Source organism: Hyaena hyaena, unplaced genomic scaffold (assembly GCF_003009895.1).
Source record: "Hyaena hyaena isolate Hyena2069 unplaced genomic scaffold, ASM300989v1 scaffold_27, whole genome shotgun sequence".
NCBI lineage: Eukaryota > Metazoa > Chordata > Mammalia > Carnivora > Hyaenidae > Hyaena > Hyaena hyaena.
In genome coordinates this window covers 2407889-2422501 of record NW_024080659.1, presented here as the reverse complement: position 1 = coordinate 2422501, position 14613 = coordinate 2407889, and the positions used below count along the sequence as shown (strand labels likewise).

Genomic DNA, 14613 nt, shown 5'->3' with positions numbered 1-14613 from the left:
ACTGGGATGGCATGGGGTCTGAGTTTTCTATGACAGTTTCAAGCTTACTCGTTATAAAATGGTTTCATATGGCATCTCCTTGAGGAAAAGTGGAGAAATCAGCTCTTGACACTTGATTGACCTTCAATAATCCGGAGGAAAAGAGCTAAGTCTGAGGTCAAACCGGCGGGATACAGCGGTGGTTCGGGAACAGGGCTTCAAATTAGGGCCTTTGAAAATGTGTTCTCAGTACTGAGTCTACGTGCATAAACATTTCTCCGGGAAGAGGGTCCTCAGCTGTCATCAGCTTCTCCCTGAAGTTGAGGGACCCCAAAAGGTGCCGAACCCCTGCCTGACACCATCTCTTCAGGGACCCCGGGGAGTAAACGCAGAAGGGCTGGTGGAGACGGGCAGCTTGGCAACACGACCTCGGGTTTCAGAGGGGGCGGGGAAGGCCGAGCTCTGGGAGATGCTCCTTTGCCCTGTCCCGTTTCCTGAGATCTACACTGCACCGAGGACGCCCCTTCCCTGCTGCCGTCAGAGTTCAAGACCCGCTTCCCCGACGCCCGCCTCCCAGAGGGTTCCGGCCCGGGGCGTGGCAGGCTCGAATCTGCTCCCAGGCCCAGCGCGAAGGCTGCAGCCGGTAATTAGCTGTGGTCCCAGCGTCTCGCACCCCCCTTCCCTGCCTGGGCGAGTGACTGGGGACGCGCCCCCGCGGCGGCGCCGCTCCCACGGGCGCGCGCGCACTCATTTTCCTGGCGGAGGGACCGGGCTTCTTCGGGTGCTGCGTCCTACAAGACGTGCTGACGTCGCGGAGGGCCGGCAGTCGGCTCGGGAGCGGCCGGCGCGCGCGCGTGTGCGTTGGGCGCAGCCGCGAGGCTGGGAGGCGCACAGGGACGGTGGTTGTGCCGGTCCTAGGGCGGCGGCCGCCACCGCAGTAACCCCGCGAGCGGAGAGGGCCGACGCGGCCGGACGAGCTGGGGATGGGGAGGACCGGGGCCCGCACCTCTCCCGGGCGCGTGCGCGGCTCCGGGGGCGCACAGTGACGGCTGCGGCGCCCCTGGCCCGGCGCCGAGGCCGCTTCGCCAGAAGAACCTTCGGCCGGCAGCGGGCCGGGCCATGAGGAGCGGCCGGGGCCGGGCCAGGCCTCGCTGACCCCGGCCCCGCACGTAGGCCTCCCCCCCGTTTCCGCTCCGGCCTCTCGGCATGAGCGTCCGCCCGGGCCGGGGGCCGCGGCTGCCCCGCTCCGGCGGCCCCCGGGCGCGCTCCGGGCCGGCGGGCCCGCGGTGCTGATCCCGGCCCGCCGCGCTGCGCTGCCCGCCCGCCCGCTGTATGCCCCGGGGGGCGCGGCCATGGAGGTGGTGGGCGACTTCGAGTACAGCAAGAGGGACCTCGTGGGACACGGGGCCTTTGCCGTGGTCTTCCGGGGGCGGCACCGCCAGGTGAGCCCCGTCGGCCGGGGCGAGGCCGGGATCTGTGGGCCGCGGCTCCTCTGCCGCCCGCCCGCGCGGCTGCGGCCGGACCGGGTGGTCCTGAAACTTGGAGACGCCGCGGGCGCAGCCCCCACGCCCACCCCCCCACCCCCCGCGTCCCGGTTTGCCTCCTCGTCCCCGAGGCCTGGCATTGTGCGCGCTGTCAGTGTCGCGGGGTTTGTTTTGATCGGGCGGGGATTGTTTTGAGGCCGAAGCCGCTAGGCAGCGCTCCACCTACCGACGGGCCGCTCGGCCTCTGATTTCCCCTGCTTGCAGAGAGCCTGGTAACCAGAGTGCTCTTAGGGGCCCGGCCGGATACACGCCCTTCCACCTTGAACGTGACCCGAATCTGAGTCCTAAAGGAGTGCCCGGTCCCCTCCCCAGCGCTGGGCTCGGGCGTGGAAGCGCGCACCTTAGGGGTTTTTCCGCGCTCTGGGCTGCCAGGGCTCGTCGCCTTTGAGGTCGATAATTGCAGACCCAGCGGAAAACGGGCTGGTTTCCCGTTAGCCCGAGACTTTCTCAAACTCGGGGGTATCGCATTTCCCAGCATTGGTTTCCCTGCACCCCGTCCGAGCCCCGTACCACCTTCACTTCTTGGGGTTAGACAGGCGGGTGGAAAAGATGGACGCTTCGTTTTTCAATCCAAGTAAACATGAAAGCAGGTTCAAAAAATTTTTTTAAGCTTTTGCTGTTTCACACGAGGTTTTAGATTCCAAAGAATTTGGAAGAGCACCTAGAGGTGGAAGTCTTCAAAGGGGGTTGGTCGTAGTTCTGGCTGTTGGCAAGAGGCGTGTTTAAAGTGGGCTGTTTTTGTTACTTATCAGAGTAATAACAATGATGTTCATTTCTTATGAGAATAGGTTAAAACTCAAAAAAAATAAGCAGGAGGCTTAACCCTGCCAAGCTATCAAATGCCACCTTCCAGTTTATTTATCCATATTTCTCCATAACTTTAAATTGGTTGTAAACTGTGTTCTTTGGTTCACTTGTGGTCTTCGTGTCTATTATTTTTAGTGGCTGTCTTGTAAGGCGTTAGTTTGTGATTTATGAAATCATTTTCCTGTTTTTGGAGATTCTAGTTCTTTTCCATTTACCGCCCCCCGCCCCCCAGTGTTGTTTGTATATGAATTGGCTAGAAACATCTTTGTGCTAATATATTTCTGTAAAACAATTTCTAGGAGTAACACTATTTTTCCTTTTCAGAAAACTGACTGGGAGGTGGCTATTAAAAGTATTAATAAAAAGAACTTGTCAAAATCACAAATCCTGCTTGGGAAGGAAATTAAAATCTTGAAGGTAGGCTTTTTTATGTGATATTTCATATGAGGTTAAAAGGTATTTTAAATTAATACATGATGACATCCTTTGTGTCATTTTGGTCGCTGGAGCCAAGTTTGAGAATTTTCACCTGTTGCTCTCATTTTTTGCATGCTCATTTTCTTGAGACATTTGAGTACTTGGAAACTATTTTTAAGAATAGATGTTTGTGGCTCTTGGCCAGTGCTTAGAGGGATTCTGGGAAGGCTGATTTTAGCTTCTCCTAATTTCTTTTCCCTCGTTATTGTGTGACTGTTTGAGAAGAGGCAGGCCCTTCTTACCCATTATTTAGCTCTTCTGTTGATCCCTTTCATGTTACATTTAAGTATTTGGGGGTGTGGGAGCTGGGAGTTGGAATCTTTTCTCCTTATAAACTGAAAAGAATCACTTACCTTGGAAGTGGCCTTCTTAGATCACTCGCAAGCAGGGTTATTGCATTGCGATGCTTTGAGGGAAAAAAATGGTCTCCAGGTGAAATGAGTGTGGAAAATCCTGTCTACTACATACTTCCTGGAGAGTCACTCACAAAGCACTTTGCTCAGTAAAGAAAGTCTGAAAAAATTGCTCAGTGAAGAATCCAACTTAGGAGAGTTTAACTCAGTACTTCCCATGCTGATAAGAGTATAGAGCTCTCAACTAACACCAGCTTTCATCAAAATTAACTACACTGTGGAGAGCTCTTTGGGAAGAATCCTAGCTCTTCGAGCTAAGAATTATGCTTCGTTTTCTTTTAGACAAAGAATATGCTCTTTAAAAGCATTTTGGAATCTTATGCCTTTCGTGCTGTTAGAATTGTATATTGAATTTAAAAGACTCCCAGAAAGTCTGTGGTCATACTGTCTGTGATACTTATTTTGTAGACAAGAGTATTCCCTTTGTTAAGAGTCTAAGAAATGATCACGGTGAAAAAATATTTCGGGCCCACGTAAAGTTGGATCAGGCACATTTCCTCCTATTGTTTCATAAATTGAATTGTTCTAATCCAATAATCAGGAGTGTAGTGTATAGAAATTGTATGTATGTTCGTGTATGTGTGTGTATACTTAATATTTATTTGCATATTGAAATATGTTAGAATGAATACAAATATTTTAAATTCTCAATTTCCTTAACAGGAACTTCAGCATGAAAATATTGTAGCACTCTATGATGTTCAGGTACCTTATTATTATTATTTTAAAATTTGCATGTCGATAAAGAACTTTTCTGTTTAATACAAATGTAGATGAATCATAATAGAAAATTGCCTCATTCTTGTTAGGTATATAGTTTGAGTTATATGTTAACTGATAAATTGTTTAAAGTAGCATAGAGCGGTAGGTTAAAAGACTGTGTTGCCTGAGTACAGTTGTGCTATAGGAGCAGTGCTGTTTTAGGTCAAGAAGACGAATATTGATACCAGATCTAGCATTTCTGTGGTAAATGGAGAAAGGACTGTTGTGGGCTATTAAAAAATTAGATAGAGCTTTTTTTCTTATTGCGAAAGCAACATTTGCTAATTCTAAAGGTATAAAAACAAGGAAACTATGCATACGCCTCACATATCGTATGTCTATGATTATTACCATGGCATACAGTAGAGGTAAACTTTATTTGGAGGTGGGAAGGCTGGGTTCTCAAGTTATCTTCTAAGGTGACATTTCTACATCGAGAAAATTACCCTTGGAAATCCTTTTAAAAAGCTTCAATTTGGAGAAAATTACTGTTTTGGGGGGGTAGGGCACCAGAGTAAGTAGTTGGCTTATACTTAGGGCCCATATTGTGTTTTAAATACTAGATCCGGTCTTGCGGGTGTGGCAGTCAGCCTGTGTGAGAGCCCTGGGGATCTGAGATGGGCAGAGGGGGCGGCCAGCTCAGCCTCTCCCGGGATTCTCACTTCAAAGCAGACTAGAGTGCATGATTTACGTTACTTCCTTCTTTTGTTTCTCTTAGTCTGGACAGTTGGATTCCAGTAAAGTAGATGGACATGTTAGGTGATTCTGCTGTATGTGTTTCTAGATAAAATTTTTCTGTATATACACTTGCATCGTTCAAATTCATTAGTTTTATAAGGTTTTGAGTGGCTACTATGTACCAGGCATCATTCTAAGTGCTAGGATCAAAGCAGTGAGTAAAACAAAGTCCTTGCTTTCAGTGTGCTTAATTTTAGTGAGGTGTACTTCTTTTTTGTGGATAGTCATTTTTCATGTAGCCATGAAATACTACCAAGTATTTAAACCCATGTTACAAGGTGTTTCATTTTTTTCCATTACAGTGGAATACACTTCCGTAAAGTGCTATGGGGATACGAAGTTCTGAACATATCTTAGATTATTTATGTTCAGTTTCTAGAATTGGAATCACCAAGTCAACTAGCACATACAGTTTTAAAGTTTTTGGTTGTAGAGTGTGATTATGCTCAAGAAATTTGCAATTTAAATTTCATGTACATACTGTGTGAGTGACTGTGGGGTGTATTTTATTCCCCATTTAAATAGGTGTCACTCATTCATTCCTTCAGCCGAGAAAGTCAGAGCAGCAAAGAAAAAGGGGAAAAAACTTTAAAGTCAAAACTCAACTTCTCCACAATCCCTTGCTGCAGTGTTGATTCTCCTCGGAGCTGTTTGTGTCTTTGGAGACAGAGGGCACCAAGTGGTACAAGTCAGTGCCTGGTACAAAAATTGTTAAATAATATTAACTCCTAATTCCCCATTTTTTGAGAAGCACAGAAACCCTGCCAGCTGCAGAGTAGATTTCCCTTTCAGAAGAGAGGGTGTACTTAGACTTCATTCTAGTAGAAGAATATTTTTAAGTACTTATTTGGTTTTGAATGAGATACTCAGTGGGAACATGTACTCAAAAACCTGAATTATCAAACAGGAATATGAAGGTGACTGTATTAAAATGTTTATATTTTGTGCAAAGATCTATCAGTCTGATAAATACACTCTTAAGCATTTGGCTAATGAGTGAACAGTCTTGGTCTAATATTTTAGGTTCCCCCCCTTATCAGTTTAGTTATTTATCGTATATTTGTAGACACAGTAGTATAGTCATTTTAACAAATTGAAATGAACAGTATTTTTACTGGCCATCAGCTTTGGAGATCTGTCTGAAATGTGTGGATACACTTTTATAAATTAAAGACTTTGACATTGTTTCTAACAAATCTGGTTTCAGTTTAGATGACACTTAAAAAGCAGCATATTTTCCCATCATAAAGTTAAGATATCCCCCTAGTTAAAATAATCATTGTGAACAAGAATAAATTAGAAAAGAAATGCCATTCTCAGAAACAACCACTGTTATATTTCCTTCAGAGTTTTCAGAATACATTTATGCATCTTTCATCATTTATAATTAGAGTTTTAAGCTTTTCATTGTGAGAGATTTGCTAATAGTATTTTTACATGAATGCAGCTTGTTTTCTTGAACTTACTGTATTTTGGATACAGTCTTGTGTCAGTACAGTATTATAGGGCTACAGGGTAATTTACCTAAAACCCAGTTGTGGTCATTTGGGTTGTTTCATATGTTTCCTGTTAGAAACAGTACTGCAGAGAAAGCTGTGTACATATCTTTGCTCATTTGTATGAGTGTTCTTGTAGAATACATTCCTCGTCATGGAATTGTTTGGTCAAAGACCTTACCACGTTGCCTTCCAAAAGGTTGTACCGATTCATTTTGATGTAATTTTTTCTGTTTTGACAACCTCATGGGAAGACAGTAGCTTGAGTTTTATTTTTTGTTTCTTAAATCATTAGTGCACTGACCATCTTAATGTTTGCCTTTTTGTATTTCTTCTGTGGCTTTCCTGTGGCTGTTCTGCGATGCTTCTGTTGTGTTCCTCTTTCTTACCGGTTTCTCTGTAATCAGTGTTTCTTGAGCCGGTTAATGAGATGTGCAGTTAATGAGATGCGCGGGAGTCAGTGGTGAACAGAACCGCGATGGCCCTGGGCCCCTGTAGCGCTCGCCGTGTAGCTGTAGCGGGGAGGAGGGCGTGAAGCACATGGCCACTTACTCTACGTGTCCCCAGTGCAGAGAGAGAGAGCAGTTGAAGACCTCTGAGAGGATGCCGTATGGGGGCTGGGGGAGACATGGGGGCTTGGGGAGACTCGGTGAAGTCATGATGTTTAAGCTGACTTGACAGAAGAGGGGGAGCTGGCCAGGCTTGGGCAGGTGGGGGAAGAGCTGGGAAATGTCCCGAGGAGACAAAGCCTTCTGTGAAGAGCGGGCAGGAGGGGGAGAGCTGGAGGGGCCAGGGGAAGGCTGGGCGATGGGAATGCGGGAGTGAGGGCAGGGTGGCCGTAGGTGATGCTGGCGAGGTGGGCAGGGGCCACCTAGGGGGGCCACATGCCACCTTTGTTCCGAGGGCAGCGCAGAGACATTGAAGAGGTTTAAGAGCAGGAGAGTGATAGGTCTGTTTTTCAAAAGATACAGATCTTTGAACCTTCTGGGCACGAGATAAGTATTGTCAGTTAGGAGCACTTTACCTGAATGACGGTCAATTGCCTGGGTAAAGATCCACCACCAGGTAATATTTAGTGTAGTGGGAGAAGATGATTCATTTAATAAATGGGGCCGGCAAAACCGAGATATCTGAGAAAGACTAAAGTTGGATCCCTGTTCTCACCTGTTCCATGACAATTTCCAAATGAACTAAAGGCTTAAATATATAAAATATACAATAAGAACCTTAGAATAATATTTAGATGACCATGTATAATCTGAGAATTAGAAAGATATTTTAAATCAAGATAAGATCCTCTGAAGCTGTAGAAGTAGGGACACTGGGCGCTGGGTGGCTCAGTCAGTTAAACCTCTGACTCTTGGTTTCGGCTCAGGCCATGATCTCAACAGTTTCGGGAGTTCGAGTCACACTTGGCTTCTGTGCTGGCAGCACGGAGCCTGCTTGGGATTCTCTCTCCCTCTCTGTTCTTCCCCTGCTCACACTGTCACTCTCTCAAAATAAATAATAAATAGGAAGTAGGGACATAAAATTTAAAAAAACATTTTTTTTACTGTTTTATTTATTTTTGAGAGAGAGATAGAGACAGCGTGAGCAGGGAACGGTCAGAGAGAAAGGGAGACACAGAATCCGAAGACAGGCTTCAGGCTCCAAGCTGTCAGCACACAGCCCAACTCGGGACTTGAACCCACGAACTGCAAGATCATGACCTGAGCCAAAGTCAGACGCTCAACCGACTGAGCCACCCAGGCGCCCCCAGCATATGCTATTTTAAACATGTTTGTGGGGCATCCCGATGGGGTGGGGGCTGGTGGTGCAGGTGCTGAAAATTCACCCACAGCAGAACTAAGGAAATAGAAGTGTATCAAATACACCGCAAGGGAGCAGTGGGCAGGACAGCAAAGGAGAGACCCTCTTGAAGGATGCGGTGGGGGTAGGGGGGCTTATAGTTATAGGGCCAAGTGAGGGAGTATGGGGACAGGGAATTTCCCTTTTTTGGTAACTGCTCAGTTGTAAGTAGCTCATTGGCCAGCAAGGGCCTGTGGCCGCTTCGAGGTGGGTCGCTTGATGAGCCTGTTTGCATAGCTCGGTGGTCACTGTGGCCTTTCTGCCTTGCTCAAGCCTCCATTGCTCAAGCTGTTGCCTAAAGTGGCCTCTACCGTTTTTGAGAAAAAGAAGCCAGCCATACACAGCTACCGTTTGATTCCGTGTTTGTGTCTTCCAAGAAGAGTCCAGGGTAGTAGAAGTCAGGGAAAATACAGCAGAGGGTGCCTCTGGGGACGCAGGGATCGACCACAAAGAGGATGAAGGCACTTTCTGGGGCGATGGAAATGATCTGTATTTTGATTGGCAGGGTGCTTACATGAGCGTACCCACTTGTCACGGCACAGTGAACTGCACACTTTAGCCTCTGCGTGTTAATGTGTGTACGTTATGCCATAATACAGTTCAAAACAAGGCAGTTGACAAATACTGGTTTGAGAAAGTATTCACAACACAACAGATGTAGGCTGATGTCTAAAATAGACAAATCTGCTCACAATTTGGTAAGGAAAAGATAATCCAGAGACAATAAGCAAAGGATGCAAATTGTTACTTCTCATAAGCGAAATAAAAATGGCTAACGTATGAAATGATATTCATGGACAGGCAGTCAGGGAAATGTAAATTAAAGTAACAGTGAGGTGCCACTTCTCACTCATCCCTTTGGCAAAATTAAAAAGTGCATTGGAATTAGGGAGGAGGTATAAAATATTCTCATGGATCACTGGTAGAAATGTGAATTGTAAGAACATTTTTGGCATGCTATCTGACAATATTTTGTCACCCTGCAAGAATATTCTCAACACTGCAGTCAGCATGATCCTGGTGATGTATGTCAGGGCTCGTTCATGCTCTGCTCAGACTGGCATTCTGCAGCGGCTCCCGTTTTTATCAAAGTGAAAGCCGAAGTCCTTATTTGCACAGCATGGCCGTTTTAGCTCTCTCCCCATCTCCTGCTTCTCTGTGCTTGCTGCTTCGGATGGTCCCTGTGGCGGTCTGTTCTCAGGGCCTTTGCCCCTTTTTTCCTTTTCCCCAGGACCTTTCTTCCCAGAGAAGACATTCCTACCTCTCCATAGTATACATAGATATATTCCCAACTTTCTTTAGGTCCTTACCCAAGCACTATGTTTTCACTGAAGCTTTCTGTAGCCACCCTCGGTAAAATTCGCAATCCCCTCCCCAGCACTGTCTCCCCTCCCTACTTACTTTTCAAAGCACTTAGCACTCTCTGACATACTGTATATACTTAATTCTTTTGTGTGTATCTCTCCTTCACTCTTACCTCGTGGAATTTAAGTTTAAGGAGGATAGGGCATTTAATTTGTTTGCTTGCAGCTCATATCCTCAGTGCCTAGAATAGTGTTTTAGATACAGTGGGTAGTTAAAAAAAAGTATTTGAATGAAGAGATATATCTTACCATTAAAAATACCGTTTACTAAACAACTCTGACTCCTGGGCATCTATCCCATAGTGATAAAAACACAAGAATTAGGATGTATGTCCAAAATCAATGTAGCATTGCTTATACTGGCCAAAACTGGAAACAAGTTCATGCTCTTTAGTACGGGAGTGCCTGAATAAACAGTGATACAGTCACACGATGAAATATTATGCGTTCGTTAAAAAGGAGAGTTCCACTTGACTTGGAAGGTTTTCCTGTGGTGTGTTATCAGGCGAGGAAAGCAAGATTCAGACCTTTATTTAAGACAGCCCATTTTTTCAAAATAAAATTGTGTGTGTATGTGTTTAACTTACTATTGTATGAGCAGGAGAAAGGTATGGAAAAATACATAGCAGGTGGAAACATGGACTGCTTGGAGGGGTGGAGTAAGCAAAAAGGTGGAAATGGATTATGTTAAAATTTACAGAAATGCAAATATATAGTCTAGCTACATGTGAGTATCTGTATAAATAGGTACATGAAAGCATAAACCATCCTGTTAATGAGGATTCTTTCAGATGGTGAGATTAAGGTGATTGTTTACTTCTTTCAAATGTTTTGTATCTTAAGTGTTTCAATAAACGCTGTAATTGAGAGAAACAGCTTTTTTTGTGGTAGATATTCACTTTTGCTTTTTTTCTGTAGTCACTGGGCCGTCTTCTGATTATGAATTAGTATTCCGGATACTTTGTGCCAGTGAAGGAGTACATATATCTGAGTGTTAGGCTTAACCGTGATCATGGTTTGAAAAAGCAATATTCCGCATTATAGAAGTTTATTAAAACGTTGGCTGCTCTGGAAAGCAAGGGTGGACAGGAGGCCACCGTGTGGGAAGTGTCTGCCTGACAGGGGTGGCACCACTGGAAACAGAGAGGCCGGACAGACTGGTGACACGTTGAGGAGACGAGATGGGGCTGGTAGTAGCCGTGTGAGGTGAAAAAGAGGAAACCTGAGTTGACAGCTCTTTGCTATATGGACTATAAATGTTTTTCCCAGTTTGTCTGTCTCTCTCTTTTGGGGGGCGGGGAAGAGGGAGTCTTCAGCGTCTTTCTGGTGTGTGGAAGTTCTTGTGCGGGAAGATCTGTCCGTCTGTTCTTCAGTGACGTCTCGGCTGCATAACATGTAAGGATTTCTCCACCTTGAGATTATAAAAATGGTCCTCCCCTGTTTGCTTCTAGTATTTTTGGTTTTGGGGCTTTTTCCATGTTTATATCTTTGGTCTCTGGAATTTACTTATGTGCAAAGAAATGATACAGGGACCTACCTTAATTTTCAGAAAATGGTCCTCAACTTTTACCTGTTTCTAACTGCAGAAGAGGGTGATATCTCCTGTAGGATGGGTACAAAGGGTTAGGACTTAGGTGGTTTGGAGAATTATGGGCGAATCAGGTTTAAATTAGGTGGGTACTTCGTTATCACTTCTAAGTTTGTGACTGGGGCCCACGGGTGTGAGAGCACCTGGCTCTGGGGGTCCCAAACAGAGAAGGTTCAGCCACTCGCCTCTGACAAAATCCGAAGGCAGAGAGGGGCGCGTAGGTGAAACAAGAAAGGGATTTTGATTTTCTATGAGGCCACCACCGGGAAGACAGCGGACCAGAGTCTCAAAGACTCTCCAAAGTGCTGAAAATACTTCCAGGTTCACCTAAGGACAATAGGGGACAGGTCAGTGGGTGCCTGCAGGTGGGCGGTAAAGGTCAGGTCATCATTGTCTTAGGGTCAGTCACAGGGGTCTTGCTGGGGTCGGGGCGTCCCTCCTGCTCTGCCCTCCAGGTCTTTTGCTTGAGTTAAGAGATAAGCTGGAAAGAAAAACTTCATCCGTTAGAAAGTACGCACTGAGGTCTGCATGGAGGTAGGTGACACCTTCCTTTAAGTTTATTTGATAGGTCAGTGTTCTATTCCAGTGTGTGTTTTTTCCAACACCACCAACACCATCTACCCGGAATTAGCATCAGATCCGATCCTACAGGTTAAGGGCTTTGCCCTACCAGACTTCACCCCCTGCCCTGCCCACCCCCTCTCCCCTAATTTTAGACACTGGTCACAAGTCCAAGTTGTCACTTGTGTCTCTGACCAAGCAGCTATAGATGAGAGTACCAGCAACCTCCTCCTCGGATTTGATTAATTGCTAGAGTGGCTCACAGAACTCCGAGAAATGTTTGACTTACTAGGACATTGGTTTATTATAAAAGGATATAAGAGAATGTAACTCAGAAACAGGCAGATGGAAGAAGGCATAGGGTGAGGCATGTGGGAGAGGCGTCCCTCCTCACTTTCCTCTGAGCTCCATCCTTTTGTGGTTTTATGAAGGCTGTGTTACCTAGGCACACTTGATAAAATCATTGGCCCTTGGTGATTTGACTCAGTCTCTAGCCTCCCTCCCTTCCCTGGAGGTGGGATGGGGTGAGGAGGGGTTGGGCTGACATTTCCATCTTTGATCCAACCGTGGTTCATCTGGCAAACCAGCCCCCCTCCTTAGGGGGCTTTCCAAAGGTCTCCTCAAGAACAAACAAAAGATCCTTCCATATCTGATCCCTTAGGAGATCACAAGGATTTTCATTTCCTTATGAGAACTGATAGGAGTCACCTGAGGTACAGAGAATGAATCAAGAAAAGTAGCAGAGAAATGCTGAGGGATGGGTTTTAAGAGCCAAGAATTTTTATTGAATCTTTTGTTTACTTAATTCTTTTGTTACTTTCTGTTTTTCCCTTTCTGATCCTGAGCCTCTGAATTCTGCTTGAGAAAACACCTGGTCATGCTATCTGATTTTTAAATTCATTTTATCTTTGTTTTTTAAGTTACAAAAGTAATAGACCCTCAGTGGAAAAACAATTTAAATATTCTAGCTGTGTATTAAGCAATGAAGAGATGCCCTCTTCTGATACCTCCCTTTATTTCTTTTTCCAGAAAAAGAAAAACAAAACTGTACTGTTGTGCATCCTTCAAAAGGCTTTATTTTTTATTTATTAACAGCACCCCCTTGGTAAAAGAGGGATGATCACCCAACCCTGCTTACTCATAGGATGCGGTGGGGCTGTCTGGTTCCACGTAACCCCAAGGAGAAACAATCCTGAGGATTGTGGTTTTACTCGAACAAATTGCTTTTCAAATTGCTTGTTTCATCTACATTTTTGTATACTGGCACCGAGTTCTGCAGAAGAATACCTTTTTCTTTTTCTTCTTAGGGATTTTCTATCTTATTAGAGAGTTTGAGGAGGGAAATGATAAAATGAAATTCATTATATTTACTTCTGAGGATGGACGTCCTGGGGAGGAGTTGAGGGCGAGGATTCCCTGACTTTAGCAATGGAGGGCGGGCGTGTGTGCGGCTCTGGGAAGCGCTCGGCGGTCTGCTCTCCGGCTCACTTCTCAGCCTTTCTGTCCCTGTAAGTGTCTCTTCAAGTTCGGGCCTGGTTCCCCGGGACCATCAGAGTTTCGGTTTGTCTGCCGATGACTTGATTGTTTACTGTTCTTTTCTTTTTGCTGACTCCTTCGTGGCTCTTAGAGCTAGTGCTTCGCTTAAAAGATGTGTGCTGTGGGGGCGCCTGGGTGGCTTAGTCGGTTAAGCTTCCGACTTTCGCTCAGGTCATGATCTCGCGGTTCGTGGGTTTGAGCCCCGCTTCGGGCTCTGTGCTGACTGCCAGCTCAGAGCCTGGAGCCTGTTTCAGTCTGTGACTCCCTCTCTCTCTGACCCTCCCCTGCTCACGCTGTCTCTCTCTCTCCTAGAAATAAATAAAAATATTTTAAAAAAAAATGTGTGCTGTGTGGTACTGGAGGCGCTTAGGAGGGGAGTGTTCAGGAGAGAACGATAGGACCAGTGGAGATTGTCACGGCTTTAAAGGTGGGCACAAGGTTTGCCTGAGAAGTCAGGGATGTTAAAATACTTCTTTTGCTACCTTCACGTTGAGTTAACAGTTTAGTCTCCCCTAAGGAATTCCTAGTTCTCTTTTCTCTTTGGTCGTTATAATATGGTGCCATTATCTGATTAAGCAATACTGATTTGAGATAATATTTTTGTAACTCCTACTCAAGAAGAAGAAAACTGTGTTGAAAGTTACTGGTTTAATGATAGCTCGGTATTTTTAGAGATGAGAGGGTATATTGGTCTGGATTTGATCCAGGTGAGATGGCTAAACCTAAGGCTGAGTCACCATAGAGATGATATAACTCTTAGAAATAGATTTTTGTTTTTCCTTATGATAGAAGAAATAGGTATTTCTTACAGACTTGCTTTCCTAGCCTGCTGGAGGCTGACTGGTCTCTCCTTCCTTCCTGATCATGGAAGTGGTGCTGTCCAGGGAAACCAAGTGTCTGTTGTGGGCCTGCAGCCTGGCTCCTCACGCCCCTGGGCCCACCTGGGCTGGACTGGGGTTCCCGGCTCCCCAGCAGCCCATGTATATGCCTCTTTGTGTGTGTGTGTGGGGGGGGCTGTGTGTGCTCAAAGAATTGGGCACAATGTGTTTGAATTTTTTGTATAGTCCTCTGAGAAGTGAAGTAAATCATCCCAAGTTTATTGCAGAACGTATTTTAATTCAGATCTTGACTTGGGGCGTCCAGACCCTTGATGAGCATGGTTGGGACCACTGTGTGGCAGCCCCTTCTTTTGATTCTTGTTGCACAGAAGTGCTGAGACACCAGTTTGTATTTCTAATCTGTGTGAACTGATATTTTGTTTATAAAATCCAATAAAAATGAATTGTCAAAATGAAATAAAACAGGACCTATGAACAGATGTCCAAAATTTTTATTATTAGGATTAACAGACATAAAATTAATTTGTAGCTTTAAGACTTTTGAAATTTCTTACTTTTAATTTCTGTGATTATCTCCTTGTGGGCTCATACCAAATAGCTCACTGCTTGGCACTGGCCCTTGAACAGCGCTCTGAGGGACGCTGCCGTACATCTCCCTTTG

General features: G+C 45.5%; 1 protein-coding gene across 3 annotated transcripts in view; it reads left to right on the top strand.

The window, feature by feature from the left end:
* The first annotated feature begins 820 nt into the window (after positions 1 to 820).
* ULK2 (unc-51 like autophagy activating kinase 2) overlaps positions 821 to 14613 on the top strand; it is an 85387-nt gene continuing 71594 nt past the window's right edge. For all 3 annotated transcript variants that reach the window (XM_039227314.1, XM_039227313.1, XM_039227312.1), the window contains exons 1-3: positions 821 to 1421; positions 2655 to 2747; positions 3884 to 3925. In XM_039227314.1, the coding sequence (XP_039083245.1) occupies positions 1332 to 1421; positions 2655 to 2747; positions 3884 to 3925 (225 nt within the window). In that variant the 5' untranslated portion in view covers positions 821 to 1331. The remainder of the gene's footprint in view (positions 1422 to 2654; positions 2748 to 3883; positions 3926 to 14613) is intronic.